Source organism: Pogonomyrmex barbatus, unplaced genomic scaffold, assembly GCF_055798465.1.
Source record: "Pogonomyrmex barbatus isolate J1 unplaced genomic scaffold, ASM5579846v1 scaffold3, whole genome shotgun sequence".
In the NCBI taxonomy this organism is placed as follows: Eukaryota; Metazoa; Arthropoda; class Insecta; order Hymenoptera; family Formicidae; genus Pogonomyrmex; species Pogonomyrmex barbatus.
The window spans coordinates 19517653-19535507 of NW_028297127.1; the positions used below are offsets into that span (position 1 = coordinate 19517653).

The 17855-nt window shown below is 35.9% G+C and overlaps 4 protein-coding genes across 9 annotated transcripts; 2 read left to right on the forward strand and 2 right to left on the reverse strand.

The window, feature by feature from the left end:
- Positions 1-821: 821 nt before the first annotated feature.
- LOC105423905 (ribonucleoside-diphosphate reductase large subunit-like) lies at positions 822-4415 on the reverse strand. Its single transcript, XM_025217503.2, has 11 exons — positions 4243-4415; positions 4038-4126; positions 3660-3837; positions 3164-3527; positions 2791-3092; positions 2546-2708; positions 2078-2466; positions 1816-2003; positions 1428-1736; positions 1142-1327; positions 822-1049 (listed from the first exon to the last, which is right to left on the reverse strand). The coding sequence occupies exons 1-11, from the start codon at positions 4259-4261 to the stop codon at positions 996-998; spliced, it is 2241 nt and encodes a 746-aa protein (XP_025073288.2). The 5' UTR covers positions 4262-4415; the 3' UTR covers positions 822-995.
- A 626-nt stretch (positions 4416-5041) lies between these two features.
- Positions 5042-12114, forward strand: Zdhhc8 (zinc finger DHHC-type containing 8). 2 transcript variants are annotated; one of them, XM_011633866.2, is made up of 9 exons: positions 5042-5489; positions 5649-5770; positions 5865-6022; positions 6097-6269; positions 6371-6583; positions 6652-6796; positions 7374-7588; positions 8022-8189; positions 9282-12114. In XM_011633866.2, exons 1-9 carry the CDS (start codon positions 5398-5400, stop codon positions 9985-9987), a joined length of 1992 nt encoding a protein of 663 aa, XP_011632168.1. In that variant the 5' UTR covers positions 5042-5397; the 3' UTR covers positions 9988-12114. The 2 variants fall into 2 exon arrangements, with proteins under 2 accessions (XP_011632168.1, XP_011632169.1); XM_011633867.2 differs by having other exon boundaries at positions 6371-6565.
- Positions 12115-12231: 117 nt separating this feature from the next.
- On the reverse strand, positions 12232-15102 carry LOC105423901 (DNA primase large subunit). Of its 5 annotated transcripts, none has more exons than XM_089080287.1 (8): positions 14868-15102; positions 14521-14691; positions 14075-14412; positions 13939-13995; positions 13545-13694; positions 13033-13411; positions 12800-12955; positions 12232-12729 (listed from the first exon to the last, which is right to left on the reverse strand). In XM_089080287.1, the coding sequence occupies exons 1-8, from the start codon at positions 14914-14916 to the stop codon at positions 12701-12703; spliced, it is 1329 nt and encodes a 442-aa protein (XP_088936413.1). In that variant the 5' UTR covers positions 14917-15102; the 3' UTR covers positions 12232-12700. The 5 variants fall into 5 exon arrangements, with proteins under 5 accessions (XP_088936413.1, XP_025073291.2, XP_088936412.1 ...); XM_025217506.2 differs by having other exon boundaries at positions 13768-13995; XM_089080286.1 differs by having other exon boundaries at positions 13768-13995; positions 14864-15102.
- Positions 15103-15523: 421 nt separating this feature from the next.
- On the forward strand, positions 15524-17494 carry LOC105423900 (uncharacterized). Its single transcript, XM_011633860.3, has 5 exons — positions 15524-15845; positions 15923-16051; positions 16349-16657; positions 16788-17035; positions 17117-17494. Coding segments are annotated over exons 1-5 (978 nt in total). The 5' UTR covers positions 15524-15843; the 3' UTR covers positions 17407-17494.
- The last annotated feature ends 361 nt before the right edge of the window (positions 17495-17855 follow it).

Below are 17855 nucleotides of genomic sequence, written 5' to 3' on the forward strand. Positions count from 1 at the left end.
GAAATATTACATATATATTTTGAAAATGTATAAATATTAATTTCTGATTAATAAATTGAATTACAAATAAATATATAAAATTAAGTGGTAATCGTTATATGCACACATATATAGTATAATTACATATTATACATGCATTATAATTTTTGTAATAGCAATAGTTTGTTATTAAAAGAAATATTTATCAAATATAACAAATCTATTTTATAAACAATCAAAATATTTTTATAAGCAAACATAAGCAGATTAAAATCATAGAAAAATGTAATATATTTGAATATAGCAATTATAAAAGAATAAAATATTTTAACGTCTTAATATAATAATAAGCTTTTTTTAAAATTTGAACTTATTATGTAATATAAATTCTTTTTATATATTTTTATTTTATTATTATCCATTAATTTATGTTCATAGATTTTCTTCAGAGATATATAAATCATTATATAATATTATAACGTTGCAAACGAGCGTGGCATAGTAAACAGTGCATTGTATGTATTAACTAATATCTTGATACATTTTCTAATATTATTTTATGAGAAAAATCTGAAAACGCCCAAGGATTTTAAAGAGAATCTCTAGAAAATCAGATCTACTTCTCAACTGCACTTAAAGAATAAAATAAACATTTGAAAAAAGCGATAAGGATAAAAAAATACAAAGATGTTACATATTTCAATGTAATCTCTAAATATTTTTATAATTAAAATTGAAGAAATTAAACACACTTTTATCTCCTCACAGTAATGCACTACAAATTTAAAAAATCTATTATTTTTGTATGTGCAAATATACTTTTTCTTTAAATAAAAAAAGCATTATCTATATTCATTATTTATTTAAAAAATACAATTTGTAATATTGTAATATTATTACAAAAAATCTTTATTTTTATTTTGATGATACAAATTTTCATTTCATCTTTGGATATATATGCATCTTATGTAATTTATTTGAACTTATTATTAACTTTTTAATTATCATATTTTATTCTATTTTACATTATTGCTGTTAGTTATGAGATGATACATACTGGATTTTAAGCCCTGCAAAAATAAAAAAAAATAAAAAATTTATTAAGTTCATATATATATATATATATATATTTGAAAAAATAATTGCGTAATTTTATACTTACAATTTCCCAGGCATAAAAGTGTATAGATGATAGCTTTTCTAATGGGTCAATTACGTGGACATTTAAACATTGCGACTGGTCGATAAAAGGTCCACGAGAAGCTGCCATATCAAAAATAATTTTTTGTGGCATCTCCCAAACCGTTTTATAAAGCAACTTCAAATCTTTAGGTATCTCTTCAATGTCCTGTAAATAATTTATTTATAAAATATATATCATCTTCTATAATCTTTCATTTATAACATATAAAATTGCTTTATAAAATAGTTAAATAATAAATATTTACTTGTATGGACCCGTCATTAGTAATAATTTTATTATACATGTTTTCATCCCAAAGATCTTTCTCAATTAAATCTCGTAACAAACGTGATTTAACAACCGGATATTGTTTTGACAATGCATGTATCATACATATGTTACTCGCATATGGTTCAACCGATACGTTATTTTCTAACATTTGCGCCATAAACTCATCCGACATTTGCGCTATTAACAAAGAATTGCGCATTCCATGTTTGGCAATCTTTGCCTTTAAAATATCCCAATCCCATAAATTTGTTGGTCTTATTTTCCACATGTCGTATTGCAGAATCTGTGAAAAATATTTGCATGTAAATACATAATTTCTGATTAACACTTCATAGAAAAATATTTTTTTCTCTGATACTTACACCCTTACTGATCGGACTATTTTCATATGACTTATAAGGACCTTTTTCAGCAGCTATTTCGCAACTAGCTTCTAGAGCACCATAATAAAGAGTCTCAAAAATTTGAATATTTAGTTCATTAGCTTCTTTACTTTCAAATGGATATCTCATTAAAATAAATGCATCTGCTAATCCTTGTATTCCAATTCCTAATATTTTAAAAATAGATTTTAAAAATAGATTTAAAAAAAACAATGCATACAAATTCACGCATATAGCTTACCAATAGATCTATGTTTATTAACCGACACTTTTGCCTCTGGGAGAGGATAAAAATTAACATCGATCATTTTATCCAAATTGTAAGTAAGAATTTTTGTCACTTCTTTAAGTTTATAGAAATCGAAAGTTCTCTTGATAGAATTCACAAACATATTGACAGCAATTGAAGCTGTATTACACATGGCAACTTCATTGGAATTTGAATACTGAACAATTTCAGTGGAAAAACTGCTGCATTTAATCGTGCCTAAATTCTGATGATTTGATTTGCGATTACAATGATCTTTATAAACAATGTATGGTACTCCTGTTTCGAATTGTATCTGTGTGATGAGAAACCATAAGTCTCTAGCTTTAACTTGTCTTCGAGAACGATCTTCTTTCTCATACCTAAATAGAAGTATGTGTTTTTTGTAAATTATATAAACCTCAAAGTTTTAAATAAAATTAAAAATATATAATTGATTACCTAGTATATAAATCTTCAAATTCATTGCCCCAAGCTTCAATTAAACCGGGGCATTCATGTGGACACATTAAACTCCATATATCATCATCAAAAACACGTTTCATGAATAAATCTGGAATCCATAATGCATAACACATACCCTTAGCTCTCAATTGCTCCTCACCTGTATATAAAAGTTATATCAAAAATAAATTTGTTTATTAAAAGGCAAATATAAATAGAAAATAATAACAAAAGATAATAACCAATACTCCTTTTGAGATCCAAAAATTCAAAGATATCAGCATGCCATGGTTCTAAATACACAGTAATTGGTCCTTCATTCTTGCCATTTTTGGAAACAGTTGCAATAGACGTATTATATGCCTTTAACATAGGTACCAATCCATTTGATACACCTCCTGTACCTCTTATAGGTGTATTCTTTGCCCGAATGCAATGTACATTGAATCCTATTTCTCCATTATGATGACAAAGTACAGCAAATCTTTCTAATGTATCCAATATTCCATCAATGCTATCATCGGACATTGTCAATAAAAATGAGCTATAAAAAAATTATCATTTATTTAATAATATTACAATATTAATGAAATGTTCAAGAGTAAACATAACTACCTAGCCATTTGTCGCACAGTAGTGCATGCAGTAGCTATTGTTTGTGCAGAATGTATAAAATATTGTTTTGACATAAAATTATATGTCTCGATAGCTTTATCAATGTCTTCACCATGAATACCTACAGCTACTCGCATCAACATGTGCTGTGGTCTCTCAACAACTTTTCCACTCAGCCTTAACAAATAATCACTCTCGAGCATTTTAAATGTAGCATAACTATAATTAAAGTCTCTGTCATATATTATTGCAGAATTTAGTTTGTCTGCATTTCTTTGAATGATTTCATAATACTTTTCACAGATTATAAATAAACGTTTATTTGTGACTAGGTTTTTTGCATAATACAAGTCAGCTATCACTTCTGTAAGACAAAGAAATATTAATAAAATATAATAAATATACTGATGAAAGAAATCAATTATCCAATGATCTTGACCTTGATATGTTGTTTTGGCATATCAATAATAAAATATCAACATTTGCAACATCTCACCACTAAAAACCTTTTTCGTTTCCTTATGCAAATTGGATATGGCAATTCTAGCTGCTAAGATTGCATAATCTGGATGTTGATTGATCATAGTCACCGCAGTCTGAGCTGCCAAGTTGTCCAGTTCAATAGTTGTCACCCCAGAACACAAGCTGTTAATAACTGGATGTGCAATCGCAGACTGTAAATGAAAAGCATTCTCTCAAATTTCTCTTAAATTCACACTTTTGTGTAAGTTACAAGAGATTTAACTTTAAAACAATTTTTAAAAACAATTTTTAAAAAAACAATGAATATAAACAATAAATGAACAAAAGTGATTATAAGATATAAATTTCCTGTTTCACTAGTTACAAAGAGATATTATGGGGAAGCACTTACTGGATCCACATAATTCATATCCAGTCCATAACATAGTGTCTCAATTCTCGCAGTTATCTTGTCGAAATGCATAGGCTCCTTGCGTCCATCTAGCAAACACAGACAAAAAGCATTGACATTAGAAAAAAGTAAGATCGATGAGTTTCGCGTGAAAACCCGTTAAATTGCGGTGCAAACGTATTCGCTGAAATTAGTATTGATTTACCTCGTTTGACTACATGCATGTTGTCCTCTCGAATGTTTTCAAAGCGTCGTAATCACTTCAGTGCGAATGACTTTCGCTCAATCTCATAACCGGCACGGTTAAAAATCATGTTCGCCATATGATTTACCCGCGAAAAGGAAATGACGAACAAAACTATCTCACGTGCACCACGACCAATCGCAAATCACGCGAACGTTTCCGGAACTTCATTCTGCACTTTTTCGCGCGCTATTTCGAAAAATAATCCTTTTTTTTTCTCGTTTCAAATCATGCGAAATCTATAATTGAAAATTGTCTAATGTTTATTTCTACCAATGTAGATCAATTTTAATCTTGGTTTAAATCTTATTCTTTATCTATCTTTAGTTCTAAGAGTTAGAAAAAGATAGATAAAATGAAGACTAAAATCAGCTGAGAAACTCATCAACAGTTCGAGTATTCTCATCGATACTCGACTGATAGAATCTATTTGACAACAGCATTGACATGCGTTTTTCTCTTAAAATCCATAATTGAGATAAAGCCAATTCGCGACGATGCATTCGTTTCTCTTCCAAATTATTTGCTCTGTATAGAGAGAAGAAAAAAAAATCCTGAAATTGCAATTGTAAAAGATACCCGACTATGAGCGAGTACGATCTAAAGTTACCGACAGTCCATTCTGGTGGAATATTCGCAGTATAGGAAAGCGCTTGACGCAAGAATAGGTGGGAGGTTGACCATTGAGGAGCGCTGGAAGCAGGGCGCGGGGCGTGGGGCAGGGGAGGGGGAATTGACACGCGCGCTGCCGCGCGAGATTCAGCGAGAGAGCGAGAGATGCGTTGCACGCTATATATGTATGTCACGGAGGTGCTGGTGTGCTCGTCGCTCGGATACCCGTGTACGCGAGCTGGACTGTTGAAATATTGATAGAGCGCCGCTGTGACGTTGCCTCCTCGCGCCGGGATGACGCGCGAGTGACTCGGGACCGGGCCCGATCTCGCGCGGACGCCCTGGACGGCGACTAGAAAATGCGCGGTCGCCCTCGTCGCGGTACATACGTGTTGCAAGTGAGCCGAGCTCGCGATGGACGCGGCCATGTTTCCTGCTAGCAGAAATCCTGTCCATTAGTGACTCGCGCTGATCGTGTGCCACCGGAAGAGCGGAGCGTGCAGAATGCCGAAATGCGATGTGAAGACGAGGTATCTGCCAGCTACATTCGCGTGGACGATCCTACTTGGCACCACGGCGCTCTTCTTCATCTTCCCGTGAGTTGTCTCATCTCCTTCCCCTTGTCGCCCCATGCGAGCGAGCGAGCGAACGAGCATGTCGGTCTCGTGGCGAGCGAATGCTCCGTAAATCCCCATTTTTGCTCCTTGACGTCAGATCTGCTCCATGTTCTCTCACGTTTGCACGTGTTCACGCAGGTCGAACTACTTTGTCTCTCGATGGGGTCTGTGGGTACCGGCTCTCCAAGGAGTCATCACCTTCTTCGTGGTGATCAACTTTTCACTGGCGACCTTTATGGATCCCGGTGTTATACCAAAAGGTACGTTTTCAAAAAGAAATATAATCTGAGCTATTTTTACGCAATGTGCACAATAGACACAGTGGAGCAACATGGTTTTTTTTCATAATTAAAGCGCCTCCTGATGAAGATCGGGAGGATGACTTCCGTGCTCCATTGTACAAGAGCGTGGAGATCAACGGCATTACTGTACGCATGAAGTGGTGCGTCACCTGTAAATTTTATCGACCTCCACGTTGCTCACATTGCAGCGTCTGCAATCATTGTATCGAGGTATGTTTTTTTTGCTGACATTTGTAACAGATACAAAAAGAAATTATTTAATGAGTTTTATACTTTTTTTTTAGACGTTTGACCATCACTGCCCATGGGTGAACAACTGCATTGGTAGGAGGAACTACAGATACTTCTTCTTTTTTCTTCTATCGCTCAGTTTTCATATGATGAGTATATTTGGGCTCTGTCTATATTACTTGCTGCAGCATAAAGAGCAGCTGAGTGAAGTGAACACTATCATTGCGTATCCTTTACACAGAAAATAATTCTGTATCTAAATCAAGTACAATAAGGAGTATGCATATCTAATTTTAATTTTATGAGATCCTTAATCTCTTAATACAGACTCGTGCTTATGGGAGTGGTAATGCTCTTATTCATTCCAATTATTGGACTGACCGGCTTTCACGTAGTCCTCGTTTCCAGAGGACGTACCACGAACGAACAGGTAACAGGCAAATTTAACGGAGGCTACAATCCCTTTTCTCGTGGTTGTCTGCGCAATTGCTGTTACACACAATTTGGACCACAATACCCAAGGTATTGCAAGGAGCCAAGGTATTGTAAAATTAAATTCCGTACATGGGAATTATTTTATTATGATGAACTTTCTTTATTATTTGCAGTTTACTTAAACCTGATAAGTATTCAGGGAAGCGACGTGGAGCGTGTGCATCAGAGATATCTACTATAGGCAGTGAGAACCAGGTAAAGACCTACATGGATAGCAGCAATGGTGTTAGAAATGCCAGTTCAAATGCTTACAATAAGGTAAGAGCTAGTGCAGTCTCGCTTACTTTGCGAACAAGATTTTACTTCCAATTCTGATGCTTGGATTTAAGCTTGTACTTATTATGATTTTTGTATATTATTCCTTAATACATTTACAGACGAATTTTAACGAAGTCTAATCTTTTAACGACGTCTACATCTTGAGCACTCCTCTGCTTGTATACAATTTTCAAGCATGCATAGCATGGCTAGTAATATAGCGTTGCACCATAGAATAAATGTAATTGTAAACAATTTTGTATGCAGTTCCTTAGTATTAGCTTTGTTGTATTTATATATTTTGGTGTTTTATTATAAAAATTATTATATATTGATATTTTTTCACTATATCTATAGAATATGAGTTGCAGCGACGACACTTCATCTATCAATACCATTGAATCTAGAGTCCTAAAGTGCCTTTACTGATATTTCCTTTCTTATGGTCTATGTATATTCCGTTCACATCCAAACAAATCCTAATGTGTCCATAGGAAATATATGTAATGTATATCACATGATATTTAAAATGTCTTTTTTTGATGTGATTATTAATATCATTGATTTCTCTTTGCAGTTATCTCCCGGACGAGACGGATCCGATACAGATATGGAACCAACAGCGTCTCAGTCTGCAGATTGCGAACCCACACCACCATTGCAAAGACACGGTTCCAAAAGCAATTTCTTCCTGCCACCTGTGGAGAACAACGAGTCTCCCAGGCATCCTCCGCCGTCGCAGCATCGCCATCCAATACATTATCCTAGAGGCAGTCCACATCCAAGGCCAAGGTACTTATTAAATATAGCGATAATCCTCGACATCACTATTGTATCTTGCGACTGGGATGTGGATATAAGTAATTTATCGATCTGTTAAAATTGCCATGAGGAAAAGTGGTTATTTCTTTTTAATAAAATTTATTAAATTTCTACACTTGATTTTTTAACATAACATTTATTAGATGAACAAATAACATAATAGGCTGTAAATAATTGAAACTTTAATTCTTTTGTGATTATTATGTAATATTCTCCTTCTTTCCCCAATGTTTGGAATTGATATTTGTCAACAATCTTTTTAAGTCGGAACTACTACTAACTGTCTCGGGATATTTGGAACCAATTGTATGTAAACGAATGGTCACTGACCCAATTGACATTTGTGACTCACGATAGCACGAAATGTTCTCATATGATATTCATGGTCATGTTGTATTTGTAGAGGGATGAACGGATCTCGAAGTCACACACCCGATCCGTTATCACCGGAGACAAGTGGTTCTCCCGCCACGGTCCCTCAACGTCAAGGTGGCGCCAGTCCGACGATGCAACAACGTATCAAAGCTATTGGAGTACCTACTCCGCTTGCCATATCCAGCCCTATACGAAGGTACATCATACTTGTATATTAGCGAGAGAAAAATTGAAATATATATTAATCCGATATATCTGAAAAATATCTTTTAATAATATAAAAAAGAAAACACATTTACACGTGATACAAAGATAATGAAGAGGATTAATCGATCGAGTGCTTATATTTAACTATTATTAAAAATATTCAAATACTTATATATAAGTTTCATATTTATTATATTTTTATTATATGTATATTATTCTTATTAATTATAATATATACATATATCGCGCGCGCGCGCGCAATTTTCACATTGCACAAAATGATCTGGATGTAGAGAGCAAGAGGGAAGCGCGCGCCACACTAGTAATAGTTACATTGCATCTCTTGAGCACGCTGCCAATACAAAGTGAACGATATTCCTTTTTGCTACCCTTCGATATGATGTCGGCCTGTTTTGTCAAGATCTCCTGTCCCTCACTGTTAAACACCTCACTCTTGCTCTTCTTTCTCCTCCTCTTCTGTCATCACTGTTTTCACCTTCCGGAGAACGAAGGAACGTGTCAGAAAGGAAAATTGCGCAATGTAGCTTACGATAAATATTGTAGAGGATTAGTCTCTCTGCATGTACATACAAGATATATGGTATATAGATAAGTTTGTGTCCCACTGCAGGGGGTGGTAACTGCAAGGAGCTGCTTTCTACCATCATGTTGCAACCTACTGCAGGTAAACACGAACTTCATCCTACGAGGACATACCGTAGTTTACAATTATGCTTTCTTGCATATATATCTCTGTATACATAGAAAAACATGGTTATAAAGATATATTTATACAGCAACACATACTATACACAACATATACATATTACACGAAACGCTCTTACACACATTTCTTAGGTTCGCTATCTTTTATGTTTCTTGAATAGATGGCTAATTTCTTAACAGGAATGATGCGCTGCTCTCTCTCCTGTATGTCTCGCCAGAGCCGTATTTGTATGGCTACAATGCTCAAGCACTCGCATATTCATCTTGGTTCACTGTACTGTGCATTTGTCGATTATTAAAAGCATCTTGCGCCGCGAAAGACCTTAGGATCTAAGAATCGCTGTGCCTGTTACAGATCAAACCCGGGTACACCGACGCAGGTTCGTCGACCGGATTTCATAGGCGTGAACGAAGCGCCGACATATTACGATGTACAGCAGGGAAATAATACGGGAGTTGCCGGTTCCGTTGTTACTGGCTACAGTCCGCAGCGGCGTTTCCTGTCGGAAAGCGAGCTTGTGCGACAGGGCACCGATCATCCGTATTCGAGAACCAACAATACGGTCGATAACATACGCGAGCTGGCAGGTTCGCCGCAACGCGGTGTTTACATGTGGAAAGACAACTCACCCGGCAGCTATCCAGGTCCACCTGGAGGAGCGGTGAGCGGCGCGCCGCATCAGTCGCCCTCCCATCGACCACCCCCGCCGTATGATTACTATCGCTCTAATCCCACAAGCCCGACCCAGCAGTCGCAATACGCGACGAACGCTCCTAGGGCAGCATACCATCCAGCCATGAGGGGTGGAGTGCCAGTCTTCCCGCCGCATCAGCCGCACCAGTCGCCACAGGTCAAGCGGAAAGTGACTACGATGGCGACACCCACCACACCGACCTCGGGAGATGCACGGCGTCGACCAATGTCCTTTGTAAGAGCCCTGGAGATGACTGATTCCATGGAAATGGTTTCAGCGCCCAACGATCCGAGGTCACAGAGACCGACTACACCGACACCAGACCGGGCAAGTGTATACGATATGAACTATGAGATATCCGTATAGCCCACCTTTCCGGTCTCCGCACCATCCTGCGGCTGGACGGAGATTCTACGAGAGCCGCCAAATAGTTTGCATGTCTTACGCTCCAACGAGGAAAGGATGTATGCCGTTTACGAGATATCCGTCTGAATTCTTCCGCGATCGATGCACTTACACACAATTTAATGTTGCACGTGGGCAGTAAACGCAAACCGCGGCTAGTTTTTCAGTTTCGTTTATCGCCGTGTGGGATTGCCGTTATACTTGAAACACGAGCATCGGACTTGCCGTAGCGATCAGGATATATGCGATGTGCATATCTGATAAATTACCATGAGTGATGTGTATGCGCGCGCACGTGTGCGCGAATCATATCACGATGAACAGTATATAGCATTCATTCTCGGCGAGGAAGTCGGTCCGTCAACATATATAATTCGTTGTGAATTCGCATGAAACAGTAAGTACGCGACGTAATTCTTCTTTTTTCTTTTATTCTTCTCTCGGCATTGGAATCTTACGACAGTAGTCTTGCATTTTACGCAAGGCGCACCAACGACACACACAAGCGTCGTTCTCGTACAACGGTTGTAATCCTGTTGTATTAGTAATATCATTGATTTAATTATTGTTAATAAGAAATAGATTCCATGTGCATAACAGCGAAATATATTCGTTACGTCGAGAATAAAAGCGTTCGGCCCGACTGACGATCCGAATTAACGAGTCACGGAGGCGTCAAAGAAAGTATATCCCGAGCGCACAGAGGTTGACCTTTATTGAACCATCACCGATAATCGGTCCTCTCGCTTGACAGAAACAATTATATTTTTTAGTACATGTTTAAGGTCAGTTTAGATTTTTATACAATGACACCGTGACTCATCCTCCTGTAGAATGCGATAATCCAATGTCATCCCTTCTTTTCTCTTTTTTCTCGTTCATATCTCCATTGCCGATAAGAAATACATGATTTGATAAATAAGAGGAGTACTAAGGATCCTTTGTTAAATCCTAGCTCTTCAGATACCGGAGGAGTCCGTGTCCATTGAAAATGAAAAAAAAAGGAGTTACTTAACCCACTTAAGTCATTATCGGGGTAGAATAACATCTGTGTAAAATAATCGTGGAATATGTAGCAAATTTTTAATATACATATTTAACGTTAATATTTATACGTAAATGATAAAAAAAAATATAAGACTTTATAATTTGACTTGTTTGTTATGAATGATGATTTTATCGATGTGCCCACTAACATGTTTTATTTCTATGTAAAGGATTCGCAGAGGAGAATATGTGAAAAAGAGAGGAAAAAAGTATGAGTGTACAAATGTGAAGAATGAATGAGAAGAATGCATTTTCGAGAGAGTGGAAAATACAGTTCTAGTTTTCTCAAATGTATACAGGAGTAGCTGTTCAGATGCGCGAACGTAAAATAAAAACTATTTTGATTTTATTAACAAAAGAAAAAGAGAGAATTGTAATATACGCATTGCATAAATCCACTGCTGCATTTATCGCTGCTGTTAAATTTGTGATATATCCCGCTTTTAAAATTGCATGATGGTTTCTCTATCGTGTATATGTATAGGAAGGCCAACAATTATCGGCTATAAATTACATTGCTGCAACGCGGTAATTTATTGAATTTTGCGTACGCACTCAATCCACGACGGATTGCGCAGAAATTGAGTGTTACTCGACACATATCATTTTGACGTCAGACATCGAATATTTTTTAGATTGAAACAAAAACTGCATTTGGCATAACGATTGCTTGACTATGATATTATAACGATTTTAAGCATTTCTTCCTTATCTTTTGATAAGCTACATTTAGGATTCGTTTTGCAGACTCGTTTTGTTTCCGTATTGAAATAATGAAAATTGTGCCAAAATTCCTCCGTACTTTCCAATCATGTAGTCTTGCTTAAAATAGCATTTACTGAGACAACGGTACAACGTTACGAATTGACTAAGGTAATAATGTGTAAGGTATGGCGAGTGTTAAGTGTTTATAATTCGGTGTACTTGTACATAAATATTGCTCGTTACTTCTATCACTTAAATGTACATACATATATCATTCGGTACTTACGTATCGCCGCAGCAATTTACAGAATAAAAATCATGAAACATAGTAAATAATACTGTGTTGTATCGTGGCAATATTTTTTGATGTGATGTTTTGTGTTTGTGTTAAGCCTGTTATTTTATTGAAAAAAAATCATATTATGATTGGATTAATTGCACTTTTAAAAATAATCCGATTGTAAAAAAAATATTTATTCAAATATTAAAATACATCTCAGGTAAAGAAAAATATTGCATGAAAATACATTCAGTACATTTTCTGTAATATCTCACGTTATACTTAATAAATCTACTTATATGAGATATTTAAATATTTATTAGATTAAAGCAACTATAATTAATTGCAATTGGAAATAATTTTTTTTTTAACATTAAAGAACGCTTATCGGTAACTAAGATAAAGAAGATTTTAATAATTCAAAATCAAATCTATCTTTAAGGAATGCCATCTTGAAATTGTTTAATATTTTAGTTTTTAAAAAATTAATTAATTAATGTTTATATATATTTATAATCAGGGATAAAGAACGTTTGTATAAAAAACATTATACACTGTGTTGATATGAAATATAATTCGTAACGGTCCTAATAGTTCTAGCTTCTCCAGATGGTCTCATTTCGTATAACAACATATACATTATCATGTATCTCCTATTTCTGGATCCACATCTTTAATTTTAATGCAACATTAAATTTTATATAAAATAGTAAATATATATACATATGAAATAAATCTCACCATGATATGAAGTACAATGTTTGACACTGTTGTTGAAATATATATTCGGATGCTTGAACAAGGTATCATTCAAACAGTTATGTTTTATCTCATAATATTTGTTACATGCTGCAGAATATTGACCGTCTTTCGACAAGTTCATTATCGCTGATCTCTCTGATATATCACAAATCGGTTAACAAATAAAAGAATTCATATAGTGATAATATATAAATTAATATTTTAATATTTACCTAATGCATCAAAACCGCAATCCATAAGTTCATCTTCAAGTATATCATGCAGCATATGTTTGAAAGGGCATCCGTGATAATCTCTCGGTCCAACAATCGATTCCATAATTCTTAGGCACGTGTAAGGTTGATAATCTCGTCGACTACCTTCCAAGCCAAAGATAAATCTTATGTTATAGCTGTGTTCTTTGTTAAATCTAATCTCGTCCATTACTTTTATAAATTCGTTTTTCCAAAAAATTATCGCATCAGACAAAGAAAGTCCTATGCCTTTCAGAAACAAACAGTATTGTATTCTGCCACCATGAGTAAGATGATGATTCTTTCTCAGTGCTTTATGAAGCACTCTCATACAAAGAGGATATGAGGTTTCTGCAAGCTATAACAGAGTGATTACTATTTATTAAAAAGCAAAGTTTAAAAAGCTTGATTATCATAAAATATTGTTATGCCAAAATTCCAAACATTACTAGTAAGCAATTATTCAGAAAAATTAAATAATATGTATTCACCTTATCCAAGTTGTCCAACGAAACGTATTGTTGTATCTCTAGATCCTGTACTAGCACAGTACTTTCAGTATGAATATTATTTTCTAAATAGGCAAAAATCTGAGTGAGCCTCTCATCATCATACAAATTAGCTCTAGCTTCTCGTGCATTCTAAAATGCACAATAACAAATATAGGAAAAATAGCAATTATTAATAAATTCATAATGATGATTTTTTTCCTACTTCAAAACTTGATACAAGAATTCTCTTAAAATATGACACAAATACAAATGCCATTTCTTCTTCAGGTACAAAAGCATCACCTTCCTTAATGAAAACCTTACGTTTTTTAATCAAATTGGTTGTATGAACAAAAGATACTCTATAAAATTGTATATTGTCAATATCACTAACATATGGAGAAGACATTTGAAGATATTCTCTGATATCTTCTTTTTCACTTTCGCTTATCTGGAAGCAGGAGGATATTGCTGACCCAAAATTTCTGGAATATCAGTTTTAATGTTGCAATAAGCAACGAACAACTGACCAGTGTAAAATTGAGATTATTAATGCTCATAAACTGCTTGATTCCCTTACTATCCAATGATGAGAATCTCCATTTGAATAATCTTGCTTCTTGTTTGAAAAACCAGCGTTTCTTAAGTGCATTAAAGGCAACTGCAGATCTTAATACAAAATGAGATATATGATCCCTTTTTCTTGCATGTATATCTATATCTGTATGTGATTTGCAACCAGGACTGTCGATCAATTTTGCAAATTCATCCAGTTTTTCTTTTTGTAACTCCTCAACAAGCATAGCTCTGCGTTGTGATATGGACATTGTCAGTTTTTGTAAATGTATACGTTCCACTAAGGAGAGAACTACAACATATGTACAAGAATATATCAATTACATGTGAGAAAAAGTTCTTGCATTAATATATAGCATGTTAAATATAGCAGATAAAACAAAATGTGAAATTCAATTACCTTTAAGTCGCGTTTCACTGATTTCTCGCAACTCATCTAATGTTGCCGTGCCGAATGGAGCATTTTGATACAATTGCAAATCATGAAGATACACATCATTAGGATTTTCCAACGAAATTTTGACAGGAACTTGAAATCTCATTGTGGATATCATGTTTCTCAAGCAGGAAACTTGAACAGAATCGAATGAGGAAACGATCAGATAAACAAATAAACTGAATTTCTTTTCTCATAACAGACGTTTTGTTTGTTATTTAAATCTGCAAATGCTGCTGAATGAAACTACGTTTAAAAGTGAGTAATTGCAACAATTAAAGGATCTAACATCCAATCGCGTACATACATACTTATAAACAGGAATGATCTGTTGTTTTTATTTCCTCTTCCGCGGTGCATTCAGGGGGGAAATAACGGCTAAAGGCATGTTCAGATTTCCCACCCGGGTGCTTTCTTTTTCTCTTTAACTCACTCTTTATCTCACCCTTTCACTCCAATGCAGCGAGTACACTCGAGTGGAGAATGCAGCCTAAAATGATACATCCAGGGGTACGTTCACAACAAGAAATTAAATATAAGAAATTAAGTACAGCAATTAAATTTCAATATCTCAGAAAACCAGAGAGATAAAAAATGGACCATCATAATTGACTGTTAGGAGAAAACTCGATTGTGATTGGTCAATTTCTTTATGTCTTATGGCTCTTCGCGAGAGTTTGATTGAGTTTGACCACGTCCCGATTGATCACAACCACTCACAGGGGCCGGTGCCTAGAATTTTTCCATTGTTCAAGCGCTGTGAGTGGCTAGTGGTCAATCGAGACGTGGTCAAATGGGTGCCATCCCGGATCTTCATTATAGATAAGGCCTTATGCTAGGTTCAGACCGATGACGCTCACACGATGCGCGGTATCCAATGAGCGTATAGCTTTTCCGAGAAAACTTGCTATGCAAGTTTGTTCGGATAAGCCTTTACACCTTAAACTTTCATTGTAGACGCCGCTTTAAATATGTATTTTGGACAACAGCGTGATGATCCAGTAGTGGATCATATGTTCGCCCTTGTTCATCAGGAACATTTTAATAAGATAATTTGCCGATTCACGCGATTTGCTAATTCGAGCTCTTGTCTGGACGTTTCTTCGTGATTATCATCATTTTGCGCGCAGCGAGGGTGTTACTTACGGCGGGACGTTCCGCCGCACCATCGGGAGTCATATCGGCTTTTGTATTCCGGTAGTCCGCCATTATTGGTGTGTCCGCGGCGTACGATCAGCGTCTTTCGACGGTGTCTTGAGAGCGTGATCAGTTCTCTCATCGTCAGTCATGTGAGTTATTTTGTTGCCCATGATCGACAATCACGTAATACAGATTTTAATCCGTTTTTTTCTACCGCTTGATTCAGGGCTCGAAGCCGAAAAGATAGCACGGGTAAGAGCGACTCTGAAGCTACAGACAAGGAGAATAAAAAGGAGAGAGGCAGAGAGAAAGAACGGAAGAAACGTGCAGCTTCCTCGTCAAGCAGTGGCTCCAGGTAGATAACAAAAATGATAGAACGAAATATAATAGCAATTTATGCTCGCCATATTATTGAGTCCTTTTAGGTTATGAATCTGATCTGATCGAGTCATCATTTTGGTTTACATTGTTAAGTTGCTTCTGATTTGCTTATATTTATTTGCATGTTTTTATCGCAGAATATTTTTTTCATATTCAGAACTTGTAGGCCAGGAATTTAAATCTATATTTTTTTGTTCGATAATCGCTTCATTGTTAATCTATCCAATATAAAATTATATTTTATTGATAAGCATAAAATTTTGTCCGACAGCTCGTCGGACAGTAGCTCTGGATCTTCGAGCTCTAGCAGCGGCAGTAGTTCCAGATCAAGCTCCTCTTCCAGTAGCTCATCCAGTAGTTCTGCCAGTTCTTCAGCCAGTTCTAGAGATCGTGGAAGGAAAAGGAGTCGCAGCAAAAGCATTGATGCCTCGCGAAAACATGACAATAAGGAAAAGGAAAGAGATAAAGAAAGAGAAAGGGAAAGAGATAGGGACAGGGATAAGGACAGAGATCGCGAAAAGGAAAGAAAGAAAGGAAACAATGCTGTCCCTGATAAAACTAAACAAAAGGGACGATCTAGGTATCATATTCATTATAAAATTGATTTCTTGTTTTTGTAATTAGTTTTGTGTGTGTGTGTGTGTGTGTGTGTATGTGTGTGTAGAGATAGATAGCAAGTTTTCATTTATTTTATCTTTCTAACTTTACAGATCTCCCTCTCCACGTAGAAAGCGTAGAGAACGCTCGCCGATTCCTAGACCAACGAAAATACATATTGGCCATCTAACACGGAACGTCACCAAAGACCATGTTATAGAGATATTTTCGGCATATGGTCAGATAAAGATGGTCGACTTTGCATTAGACAAGCTTCATCCAAATCAGGGGAGGGGATTTGCGTACGTCGAGTTTGAAACTGCAGATGAAGCCGAGAACGCTATGAAACACATGGACGGAGGTAAAAGCGTGATTCTGTAATATCACTTCGCGGCTCATTTATTTAAACGCTAATATATGTTTTGCATTAATCTGTTTACAGGTCAGATAGATGGCCAAGAGATCACAGCTGCTCCGGTATTATTGCCGAAGCCTCGACCGTTACCAATGCGGCGCATGTCACCAGGCATGGGAAGACGCGCGCCGCCACGATGGGGTGGCGGCGGTAGGAACACACCACCACGTTATCGCAGGCGTTCGCCGCTTATGAATCGTCGTAGAAGCCCGCGACCACCGCGACGTAGAATAAGAACTCGATCGCGGAGTCCACCTGGGAACCCGCGACATCGACATCGTCGTTACACAAGGTCCAGTTCGAGCAGCTCTCGATAATGACTTTTCTTTGCTTTGTACATAAGATATCGAATTCGAAATATCCAATAATCAGTATGTCATATAATTGAGTTAATGTAAATGTTTTTTAACAAAGAAAAAAAATCGACATTAGTATATTAATAATCTCTTTGTAATCAGCTATCTTTCTCCTCTAATCATTTGGTGTGCTGGATCATAGGATTTGTTTAAATCATTTTTTACACGTGAATAAATAAAAGAGTGGATAAAACAAATGTTTTTAGTAATGCTATGTGAGAACAATGGTAAATAGAATCTGAGGAAACGTGAGAAAAATATTTTGTATTAAATTATCGGTTAGAAGATTTTTGTGAATTGTTTTTAGCAAATGAGGTGTGTGTGTGTATATATATATATATATACATGCACATATGTTTCATTTGCTTTTATACATTCTCAGCTTCATCCATATCAAATTCACGCGCGAT